This window comes from Carlito syrichta, unplaced genomic scaffold (assembly GCF_000164805.1).
Source record: "Carlito syrichta isolate Samal-C Ts95f unplaced genomic scaffold, Tarsius_syrichta-2.0.1 Scaffold296499, whole genome shotgun sequence".
Lineage (NCBI taxonomy): Eukaryota > Metazoa > Chordata > Mammalia > Primates > Tarsiidae > Carlito > Carlito syrichta.
Genome location: NW_007240595.1, coordinates 512,847 through 524,832, shown reverse-complemented (window position 1 = coordinate 524,832; position 11,986 = coordinate 512,847). Strand labels below are relative to the sequence as shown.

The following is an 11,986-nucleotide window of genomic DNA, read 5'->3' as shown; positions in this document are numbered from 1 at the left end:
AGGCTGCGGTGGCCGGGAATGGCCACTGCACTCCAGTCTGGGTGACAGAGTGAGACTCCAACTCAAAAAAAAGAAAATAATAAACAGGCTTTTCTTCTTAAAAAAAAAGAGGAGGAAGGGAGAACTGTGGAGTGGAGACCTGCCTTCAAGACTGATGGCCTACCCTAGGAACAGTACCATGTGGCTCCCAAGAGCCAATCCAGGGCCAGATGGTGGGAAGACCAGGAGACAGACTCACCTCAGTATGAGGAGGAATTTTCTAACACTGAATTTTCCCATAATCTAATCTTCAAACAGACTAGGATATCATGAGGTACTGTCTCTTGTCATAACAGGCATTCAAGAAGAGACTAGATAGCTACTTATAAAGATGTTAACTTCATTGGAATAACTTCATTTTCAGTCAGAAAGTTCAGATGCACCACTGCTCCCCTCAATCCCAAGCTCCTCCAGTTTGGGGAAGCCTCCTTGTTCCTCTGGATTGATATCTTATAGACACTCAATTAGCTGAGATTTACTTTTGGCCTTTACTAGAGAATTTTGGTTATAGATAATAGCTAAAAAAAAAAGAAAGAAAGAAAGAAAGAAAGGAAGGAAGGAAGGAAGGAAGGAAGGAAGGAAGGAAGGAAGGAAGGAAGAAGGAAAGAAAGAAAGAAGAAAAAAACAAACAGCAAATCTGTAATTGTCTCCCTTCCCATAAAACACAAATCAATGGCATTCAAGTCTTTCCTTCCTGGTCTGTCTGAGACTCCCTTCAGCACATTCTATGCTGAGGTCCAGGGTTCTCTTCCCAAAAGGCCTTTCACTTCCCCCAGCTGCTCTCTCAGGTGTAAAGCTCCTTCCCCCACTATCCCAGCCTCCCCACCCTCTCCATCAAAACCTTCTTGCATCTTCCAGAAGTCTTTCCTCATCGTTCCAGACAGAATCAACTGCTTCTTCCTCTGCAATCTCACAGTCTGGGTTCCCTGCAGGGTCAGTGATGCTGACTAATTCTGCTTGGCATTAACTGAGTTCTCAACTGAGTGCTGGGCACATATCAGTTCCTTAAACAATGCATGCTGAGCAAGGCTGGACTGAAATTATGCCCCAGGGAGGAAATTAAGGCAAGTACAGTTTATGAGTGTGCCTGGGGAAGTAGCCGGGACCAACAAAGGTGAGTCACTCTATAGGGTCAAGCCCTGCTGTCTCTCCACACAGATCTGCACAGCTGTGAGCTGGGCCAACAACATCTACATGGTTCTGAATGAACCCAGGACCCCTGCCTCCTCCCCTGCCCAGGAAGGACCCAGGCACTTGCCCTCATCAGGACTGTAAAAAGTCTTAGAGAGAGACCTACTTTTACACTGGGTTATGTTTGTAGAGCCATCAAAGTCAGTTGTAGTATTTCCTGGGCAGGAAATACAATTATTTTTTCCAAATTCAGGTTGGTATGTTCCCGCTGGACAACGAATACATCGGTGAGTGGTAGTGTTGTAGAAATGTCCAGGTGAACATTGAACTGGGGAGGGTGAAAAGAATAAGGGGAAAATTACAAAATTATGAACTTCACAGCAACCTGGATGGACTTAGTATCTGTGATACTGAGTGACCTATCACAGAAACAAAGAACATGTTCTCACTTATAAGTGAACCTTGAACAATGATCGTAATACCATAAGAAAAGAATTGGCAGTAGTGGGAAACTGCCAGGGGAGGGTGGGGGTGGGATTGGCAGCAGAGAGAATCTGCTGGGGGAGGTGAGAGCACACTTCATCAACAAGGGTACATGCATAATGAACATACGTATACCTAACTCTGAATTGTACCCCACATCTTTAAAATTAAAAACATTTAATTTCATTTAAAAATAAAATAAATAAGACATTATTACAAAGTAAAAAATAAAATAATAAATAAATAATAAAAGGCATTATTACAAAGTAAAAAAAAAAAGAAAAGAAAGTAATGGGGAAAAGTATTTTTATCTCATGCTGCACAAAAGGTTTCAAAGTTTGTGAAATAAATGTTAATGTCCAAATGAAGTAGGGCTTTCCCCCACCAACCTGGGGCTAATCAACACTTAATTCCCTAAATAGCCAGTTTGGGTGTGACTCATGACACTGAGAAAAATACAAAGGAACAAGATACATGCATCTTCAAAGAGTTTATGTTTCCCACAGGGTCAGGCATCAATGATCACAACTCAATTCTTTATGCAGAGCACGTTTGTGAGTATAGAGGGGTGCAAAACTGAGGTTGGGTTTAGAGTTGGGCTCTCTGGGAGGAGGCAGCTGGAGTAGGGTTCCGGAGTGTGGGATCTCTAGCCTAGGGCACTGAGATGAAGGAGGGCAGGAAGGAAGATGAGGGAGCTCGTGTATAAGACTGGCTCATCAGTGCCTGATCGTCCCTTGTCAACCTGTTTGAAGGGGCCGGGGGCTGGAGAATCTTGTTCTGTCCTGCAGGGGTGGATGGAGCTGGGGATCTGAACCCCCAGCCACTGGGGCACCACATAGGGCACCTCTGGGATGGGCTTGATCAAAGCCTCACCAGACTCCCATGGTACTTAAAAGGGAAATTCAGTTCTAGAAAAAGGTAAGCTGCCAAGTGCTCACCTCTGGTTTCACAGTCCTGGAAGGAAGTAGCTCCCTGGTGTTTGGTGAGGAGGCTTCCTCCACAGGAGAAGCAGGAAGTTCGGCCGGCCTCAGGCTGGAATGTACCCAGGGCACAGAGCTGACAAGGTGCAAAGCCATCCGTGGAATATTCACCAGGTTGGCACAGACCTGGGGGGGACCAATGGACCTAGGTAAACAAGGCCCCCCAGGTAGACCATTTCCCACCACTCTCCAGATGAGCTCAGACTTTGGTCAGGCCTGTTATCCTGTGCTGACCTCAGCCCTGACCTCAGTCAGAGAAGTGCACAGTCAACCCTGCCCTGCCACTGACCCTGAGTAGGTGGCAAGTGAGTGCCTGGTGTTTACACACAGGGCTATGATACAGCACAGTGCAAAGAGGTAAACCAAAGAGTCAAGTGTCAACTGGTTCAAAGAATGGGAATGGCCTGAGTAGGTTTCAGTCTTAAGCCTACATAGTGTCTGGGCATCCACGGCAATGCAGGAGAGAGTGTTCTCCACTCTGGAATCAATTTGGTAATTAAACTCAGAAGTCCATCCTTACCCAGCTGATTTACCCAGCTGATTACATCCTCCTGTTATAAAAAGTGACCCAAAGAGTCTCTCCTGCTCTACCAATTATATTCACTAAGTTACATCTTACATGTGTTACATCTGGGATGTAAACAAAAAGATTTCTAAAAGCATATGTTCCTCAGGAATTAGTCATTGGCAAGATGCTATCAAAATCTATTGTCTCTTATATTCCTTTACCTCTCCTCTATTAATTTTAATGATCTTTTTGCCCATAAGTTATAGATATGATGGCATTTAAAGAATGCACACCCAGAGGAGGAGCCTGTCAGACTTGGGTTCTGACTCAGAAACCTCCACTTGTTGGCTGTGTGACCTTAAAAAAGTTGCTTTAAGCTGGGCTCGGTGGCTCAGCCTGTAATCCCACGCTTTTGGGAGGCTGAGGTAAGTGGATTGCCTGAGCCCACGGGTTCGAGACCCACCTGGGCAGCGAGACCTCATCTCTACAATAAATCAAAAAATCAGCCGAGCGTGGTAGCGCACGCCTGTAATTCCGGGTACTCGGAAGGCTGAGGCAGAAGGATAGCCAGAGCCCAGCAGGTCAAGGCTGCAGTGGCCGGGAGCAGCCACTGCACTCCAGTCTGGGCAACAGAGTGAGACTCCAACTCAAAAAAAAAAAAAAAAAGTTACTTTAGCCTTACGAAGTTATAATAATACAGCAACTTTATGAATAATTCATGAATATACTTAGCATGATGCTTAGCATAGGTAAGTATTTAATACATGTTGGTTATAATTACTTTTATTATTAATATCCTTATCGCTATAAATACATCTTAATAAGGTCACATGCAATGGTGAACAGATGCCAAAAAGTCCTCCCTTATCAACCTTGCAGTTAGTTCTGGAGTTTCATAACAGGCCAAAGACAGGATGGGAGTCACATACACAATCTGAGGATCTGGTTTTCAAGGCAGAAACAGCCCTGCAGTTGAGTTTGGAGACATTTAGGCAGGAACTAACGCTGGGGCAGAGAGTCCCACCAAGGAGAACCATGCAGGCAGCACAGCAGGCCTTGTGTGCTCTGCCATGTCCAGCGGGTACAAATTACCATTCAGATCATACCTTCCATTCGAGCCCACAGAGTGTCAAAACAGCCAGCCCATCTCCCACTTAATAAAAGGAAGACATTTAATAATAAAATAAATAGGAAAGAAGCCCACGGGACCTGAGATTGGCTTCAATATTAACATTTTATAAGAGATTATTAAAAACCATCACAGAGGAGGAGATCACACTTTTAACAACATAACCGGATGAATATATTAATTTTAAATCAAAAGGCTATGAATTTGAGACCAAAACTAGAAACAAAATTTTTTAACGCTTTTAAACAGTCCCTATAGATAGGAAGATTACTCAGGTCTTAGGTGTGTATATTTGCAGTGAATAAAGCATGCAACTGCAACTTTTCTGCCAGTGTATTCTATCTCATCTTCATTTATTTGCTCAAGTAAGTATCTGCCCAGTGTGTGTCAGGCACTGACCTAGGCACTGGAGAGCCAAAGATGAACCTAACATGGTCCTTGCTCAAAGAAAACCCAAGGTAAGTGCATCATCTGGAGTCTTTGAGATGCCACTTGTACCTTCTGTCTAAACAATGACTTGAAGACTGGAGGAGCAGGAAGGGACAGACAGCATCCTTACCTCCACATTCAGACATATTCCAAGCTTCTGGGGTCTTCAGTGCCTCTGGATTTTCTGGTCTTGGACATGGTTCACAAGTGATTTGTCCTTCCTCGTTTTGGAAGGTTCCATTTGGACATAAAATGCAGCGTTCTTGTGCTCCATCATAATATGTCCCAGCCCTGCAACTGACTAGCCAAAGGGGAAAACAATCTGGTCAATGTGGGGACAGAGGCTGAGGAAGAACAGTATAAGTTCCAAAGGTGAAGATAAATAGATGACACTGATCACACACTTTTCCATGCAAACTCCCTGAATACTGCTGCCTCTGGGCGCCCATAAACACCCCTGCACATCATGATCCTATCACCCCTGCTAGAGACATTTACAGGTCTGTTTTTCCCTAGTCTGTAGCTCCTTGGGATCACAAGGGTCCTAATTATTTTCATAACACAACCAGTTGATGGTTGAAGAGATATTAAAATCCCTAGATCTTCCTACTTCACAGGGCTATCAGAAGGATTATGAAGGTGCAAATCATTCATTGAGCATACAGAGCACATTGAACAGAGGAAAGTGCTATTAATTCTGGTTGGTGGCATCCTGAAAGACTTCCTAGAGGAGGTCACATTTGTTTCAGGCCTTGAAGGATTTCCCCAGATGGGAAAGGAGACAGACTGTAAAGATTTATGTATAAAATATGGGAGGGAAGGGAAGAAAGGAAGGTTGAGAATAGACTGAAAAAGCTATTGAGTGCCAGGCATTTGTATTTTATTCTTCAGGTAAAAGAGCCATTGCAAGGAGAGGAACTGGACATGGTGGTTTACACCTGTAGTTCCAGCTATTTGGGAGGCTGAGGCAACAGGATTGCTGGAGCCCAGGAGTTTGAGTCCAGCCTGGGCAACATAGCGAGATCCTGTCTCTAAAAAAAAAGGAGAGAGAGATAGCGACATAGAAAAAGAGAGAGAAGAGAAGGAAGAGAAGGAAAAATAAAAAAAGAAAAAGGAGAAGACTATGACCAGAAGCTGTGTTTTCGAAAGCTCACTCTGGTGGCTAGCTGGGGTGGGTAGTAATCCCAAGAACCTTACCGAATAGCACACTTCAGATGTATAATAAAATTACTACAACAAGGATCAAACCCTGGTAAATGTCTCCTGAGAGAATAAACAATAAGGAAATGAATAAACTGTGCTTCTGATTATATTTCTGGTGTTGTTAGTTAAATGTGGATTTATACCTAATGTTAGGGTATGAATATGAAGTAAATATACCAAATTTCACTCCCTATAAAAAGTCAAACATAGGCCAGCTGCAGTGGCTCAAGCCTTTAATCCCAGCACTTTGGGAGGCTGAGGCAAGAGGATTGCTTGAGCCTAGGGGTTCGAGACCAACCTGGGCGACTTGGTGAGCCTTCCTTTCTATAATAAATCACAAAATTAGCTGGGCAGGTGGTGTGCACTTGTAGTTCCAGCTACTTGGAAGGCTGAAGCAAAAGGATCTCCTGAGCCCAGCAGGTCGAGGCTGCAATAGCTGTGAACGTGCCACTGCACTCCAGCCTGTGCGACAGTGAGACTCCAACTCAAAAAGAAAATTCAAACATCACCATCACAGCCATCAAAGTAGCCTTTTCAATGGCTAACATATATTGAGTACTTATAGTTGTTAGACACCAGGCCAAAAGCTTTGCATGTATTATCTCATTTATTCCTCAGCACAACCCTAAGATTTCTAGGTGCTATTATTAGCTGTATTTTATAGAAACAGAGATTTAGGGGAGGTTCATAATTTGGCCGAGGTCTCACAGCTAATTTGTGAAATATACCTATAGTAAGATCAAGAACTTTATGTTAAAAAGGAAAAAGGTTATTTAACAAAAGTGCGGACATAAGCACAATTCAAGACTTTGCCAAGGATTCCTATGGGGCTAGGATAATATGACTGGGAAAAACATATTCTCTTTTAAACTTAAGCTGTCAAAAAACAGAAAAAACAAATTACACAATAATGTTAGCTATTGTCTCTTTCCTATGTCTGTAAGGAGGGAAATCTGTTTTCATCCTATCCTACAAATGCAATTTGCATATATATACTCTTAGAGTTAAGCAAAGTTCTCTGTCATCAGTAATAAAAATGTCTTTTGATTATTCATTCTATAATCTAAAGCAAATGAGTCTTTTGAATAATAGAAAGCCAAAACATTTTCTACAATTATACATAACCAATCAATGAAGTCTACCCTAATATCTACATCTTAATACTTTTTTACATTGTTTGGACTTTCTTTTACAATATTCATGTATCACTTAAATACAACTTTATATTTTTTTAAAACCTAAAAATTAAAAGTGTACCAAACTCTTGTTTTGTTGGCAAACAATATTACAAGGAGTATGATGCATAAATCTATGGCAGAGTTTAATTCCAGACATATTCCCTAAATGCAGCCCTATTGGATAATCACTCTGGCTCTAGCCCATCTCCCATGGAAAGCTGGGCTGAATTATGTACTAGGAAGACATGTTTTACCCTGCATCCCACCTGATACTCCCAGTGTCTATAGCAGACCAGGAATTAAGAGAACAACTGCCTTGTGACTCTTAGGGGGACTCTAAGGGGCCGAGCTGTCATGAAGACTGTCCAGAGCCCCTCTGCCTAAGCCATTTCCATTTGAGAAAGAGTTGTTTTTATAACACTCATTCACCTACAGGGAACGTGCCCATATGGTGACAAGGATTCCAATGGCCCTGTTAATCATAACTTAGAGTCAGATCAGCATGGTCTGTTACATCATGGTTCCTCTGGCAAAAAACTTATCCCTTCTGCATGTGGACAAGACCAGGCCTGGTTCTCACTGAACTGAGTAACTGGATGGGCTCCTGTTGCTCTGGGTGTCCACTCCGCCTTAGAACCCTTTAAATGCCCCCCACCCTCCACAAAGCCTTTTCAAGGTTACATTTCGAGAGACCTCACAATATCCCACATCTGTTGCGATTTCTTAACTGATCAAAGGGCTGAGAAATGCCCCTCAGGCTGCCCTGTGGAAAAGAGGGCACCAGTTCTTTTTCCTCACAGTGAAAGGCCTGCTTCATATAAACAAACTCATTATTGTCAGTCACAATTTCCATTTTCCTTCCAGAGAGAAAGGCCTACAGAAATAATTCAAGTCAAGCACCTTCCAAATAGATGTGTTTCTTTCACAAGGTAAAAATGAGCTGAACACTAAAAGGCAAGCCTGGAATGTGAAGGGAAGCCTGAAAACAGCTCTTTGCAAACGCTCTGAAGATCTGGCCTGCAGAGACCTCAATCACACGTTCCAGTTGCTTCTCTCTTCTCCTTGAGCAGCCAGCTTGTTTTGCTGCTCCAGACAAAAGAGTCAATTGCCCCCAGAACACTTCACTATCACAGCAAAGCTTTTGTGTGTCTTCAGTGACCATTAAAATCCCATTCTCAAATCCCACACAGCTGTTTTCTCCCCCTTTTTAAAAAAAAAAAATACGAGAAAGCTTTTCTGATGCAAAAGGAACAGACCAGCAGGCGGAGGATTAATGGCGACAAAGAGGCCTAGAGGCTCGCCTCTTTTCAGCACTGTGGCCTTTGAGCATTTCAGGCTATGGGCAAACACTATGGTCTCTCTGTGGCTAAGATGGTGAACCTAATAAAAGGGGTCAATCTCTAGCATTTGACTGCTTTCTTAATAATCACGCCTTGACTTCTGAAGAAGAGCCACTAGCAGCCCACGCGGATTCCCAGGGTGTCCCAGGGCTGCTGCTTTGTCCCAGCTCAGAGGCAATGGTGCTCCAGGCAGTGCCCTGGCTTCAGGATCCTGGTTTGCACCCCCTTTCAGTGAGTGCTCCAGGATAACGGGACAGCATCTCCTTGGACTGACAGATTGGTTTTTCATTGTCCAGGTTTTTTATGTGTGTTCAGGTTTGCTATTTGAAGACATTCTTAAGAGTTGGGACAGAGAAATGAGCCCAGCTTGATACTTTCCTTGTTGGGTTCTCAAATGCATGCTATGTTCTTTTCATGCCTTGTTAACTGGAGCTGAAATTTCACTTCCTTAAGGGTGCCTCTTTTGCTCTCAATTTAAATATTTCCCCAAGGATTTGCCCTTTCTACTCTTTTTTCTTAGTGTTGTCGATATCCTTGGTATTTCATTTGTTGTCCCTGTGAAGATTCACTTACTCATTCATTCAGTAAATACTTATTGAGCACTGATTCTGTAATGAGCACTGTTCTAGGAGCTGGAGACACGGCAGAGATGATGACAGACATGGCTCTGCCCTGATGGGGTTCTCATCTGAGTGGAGAATATGAACAATAAATGAGCAAACAAATAAATATGCAATAGAATGCCAAGTAGCAGTACAATGAAGAAAAAAGAAGCAGGGTAAGGGAACAAAGAGTGAAAGCAGTGGAGTTTGTATGTCTGCTGTTTTAGAAGTGCGGTCAAGAAAGGCCTCTCTGAGCAGAGTCCAGAATGAAATGAGGGAAACAGCCTCGCAATGGGATTTCCTAATGGCAAAAAGGCCAAAATAGTAGGAACATAGAGAAAGGGGTAGGGTGATAAGAGATGAATTTAATTTAATTTAATTTGAATTTTTTTTTTTTGAGTTGGAGTCTCACTCTGTCACCCAGACTGGAGTGCAGTGGCCGCTCCCGGCCACTGCAGCCTTGACCTGCTGGGCTCCGACGATCCTTCCGCCTCAGTCTTCCAAGTAGCTGGAACTACAGGTGTGTGCTACCAAGCTTGGCTAATTTTTGATTTATTGTAGAGGTGAGATCTCGCCAAGTTGCCCAGGTGGGTCTCGAACCTGCGGGCTCAGGCAATCCACTCACTTTGGTCTTCCAAAATGCTGGGATTACAGGCTGAGCCTTCGAGCCTGGCCAATTTAATTTAATTTAATTTAATTTAATTTTTTTGAAGTGGAGTCTCAGTCTGTCATCCAGGCTGGAATGCAGTGGCATGATCATGGCTTAGCGCCACCTCAGCCTCCTGGGTTCAAGTGATCCTTCCTCCTCATCCTCTCAAGCAGCTGGGACTACAGGTACGTGCCACCGTGCCCAGCTATTTTTGTTGTATAGAGACGAGGTCTTGCTATGTTTCCTGGGCAAAAGATGCCAGTGGTCTAAAACTCCTTGGCTCAAGTGATTCTCCCACCTCAGCCTCCCAAAGTGATAGGATTTCAGGCGTAAGCCACTGTGCCAAGACTGTTTATCTAGCAGTCTGTTTATCTAGCAGTGTTTATCTAGCAGTCTGGCCACCATAAAGAGTGTTCACATGATACAGCCCTAGAGCTGAATGACACACCTTAGAGCCCAAATGGACCCCCAAAAGGTAGCCTAGCAGCTCAGTGAGGCTCCCCCACCTTCCATTCTCAAAATGCAGTCCCTACTACACACAGTCATCAATACACAGTCATCAACAGATTTGATTTTTTGTGAAGTCAAGGTCTCACTATGTTTCCCACACTGGTCTAGAACTCCTGGGCTCAAGGGATCCTCCTGCCTCGGCCTCCCAAAGTGCCGAGATTACAGACATGAGCTACTGCTCCCAGCCAGGAGATAGATTTTAAAAAGCAAGCAAGGACCTGATCATACTTGAAGGCCATGGTAAGGAAATCAGACCTTACTCAAAGTGTGTTAGAGGTTTTGAATAGGGCAGTGACACGATCTGACACATGTTTTTGAAACATCTTTTGGCTGCTGTGTGGAGAACAGACTGAGGGCAGGTAAGGTTAAAGAGAACAATTCAGGGCCTGTCATAATAGCCTGGGCAAAAGATGATGGTGGTCTGGAACACAGCAGTAATCATGGAGGAAGAGAAAGCTAATTGAATTCAGGAAATAATCTGAAGACAGAACTGACAAGACTTGCTCGTAGAGTGGAGAAAGAGCATGACAGAAAGAGAGAGATCAAGACGGCGGATGTCTTTGACTTGAGCTACTGGGTAAATAGAAGCACCATTTACAGGGATGAAGAAGAAGCTGGTTTGATTTGGGAGGGAGGGAGGAGGATAAAAAGCTTTGTTTGAAAATGTTGAGGTGGAGATGCTAGTTGGCCACACAAGTGTGGATATACTAAGAAGACATTGGTTATACTGGTGGTCTCTGAAGTAGACTATGACACCTCAGTGGTTTATAAGATGATCCACCGGGTGTGGGCAAAACATTTTATATACATGTATACTAATTCTTACCTAAAAAATAAGAAACAAACAAAGCTTCACTGGTTTAGTCTATGGTGTAAGAGCAGCCCCTCAGCCAGTTCACTTCTCCATGATTCACAGAACACATTTAAGGACACAAGGTCACTAGGAAGAGAGAAGACCAGGAACAACTCAGGGTGCAGAGGTGGGACTGATTTGCTTCTTGCAATATATTGAGAAGAAGCACAGTTTAATTGTGCCTGGTTAAATAGATTTCCTTATTATATTATCTAGTTTTATCTAAGTTAACCATCACAACACAGAGGCTTTGAATGATTCCTGGGAAGAACACCTGACTGAAGGTTGTAGCCACAACACAAGCATGTGTGCACAACATGAAAGTGCCAGAGACACATCTGCTTCAGCATAGCGGTTATCCATGGGGGGTAAAATCCAAGACCCTAGTGGAGGCCTGAAACCTTGGATCGTACCACACCCTATATATACTAAGTTTTTTCTCATGCATACATACCTTTGATAAAGTATAACTTACAAATTGGGCAGAGCAGGAGATGAACAACAATGACTGATAATACAAGAAAACAAGACAGGATGGCTCATGCCTGCAATCCCAGCACTTTGGGAGGCTGAGGCAGGAGGATTGCTTGACCTCAGGAGTTCGAGACCAGCCTAGGCAACATAGCAAGACCTCATCTCCACAAAAAATTTAAAACTTAGTTTGGCATGGTGGGGTACAACTTTAGTCCCAGTGACTTGAGGGGCTGAGGTAAAAGGATCACCTAGGTCCAGGAGTTTGAGGCTGCGGTGAGCCGTGATCACGCCACTGCATTCTAGTCTGGGTGACAGCGTGAGACTCTGACTCATAGCATAAAAATAAAATATAATACAATAAATAAAACTAAATAAAATAAAATAATTATGACAAAATACTGTCATTAAAGTTATGTGAATATGGTCTCACTCTTTCTCTCTTTCTCTCAATATATATATATATTTTTTTTTTGAGTTG

General features: G+C 43.3%; 1 protein-coding gene across 1 annotated transcript in view; it reads right to left on the bottom strand.

The window, feature by feature from the left end:
- Positions 1–11,986, bottom strand: part of SCUBE2 (signal peptide, CUB domain and EGF like domain containing 2) — a 98,013-nt gene that overhangs the window by 11,415 nt on the left and 74,612 nt on the right. Inside the window, exons 19-21 of the mRNA XM_021710650.1 lie at positions 4,830–5,000; positions 2,592–2,759; positions 1,337–1,498 (exon numbers count right to left, since the gene is read on the bottom strand). Of these exons, the coding sequence (XP_021566325.1) occupies positions 1,337–1,498; positions 2,592–2,759; positions 4,830–5,000 (501 nt within the window). The remainder of the gene's footprint in view (positions 1–1,336; positions 1,499–2,591; positions 2,760–4,829; positions 5,001–11,986) is intronic.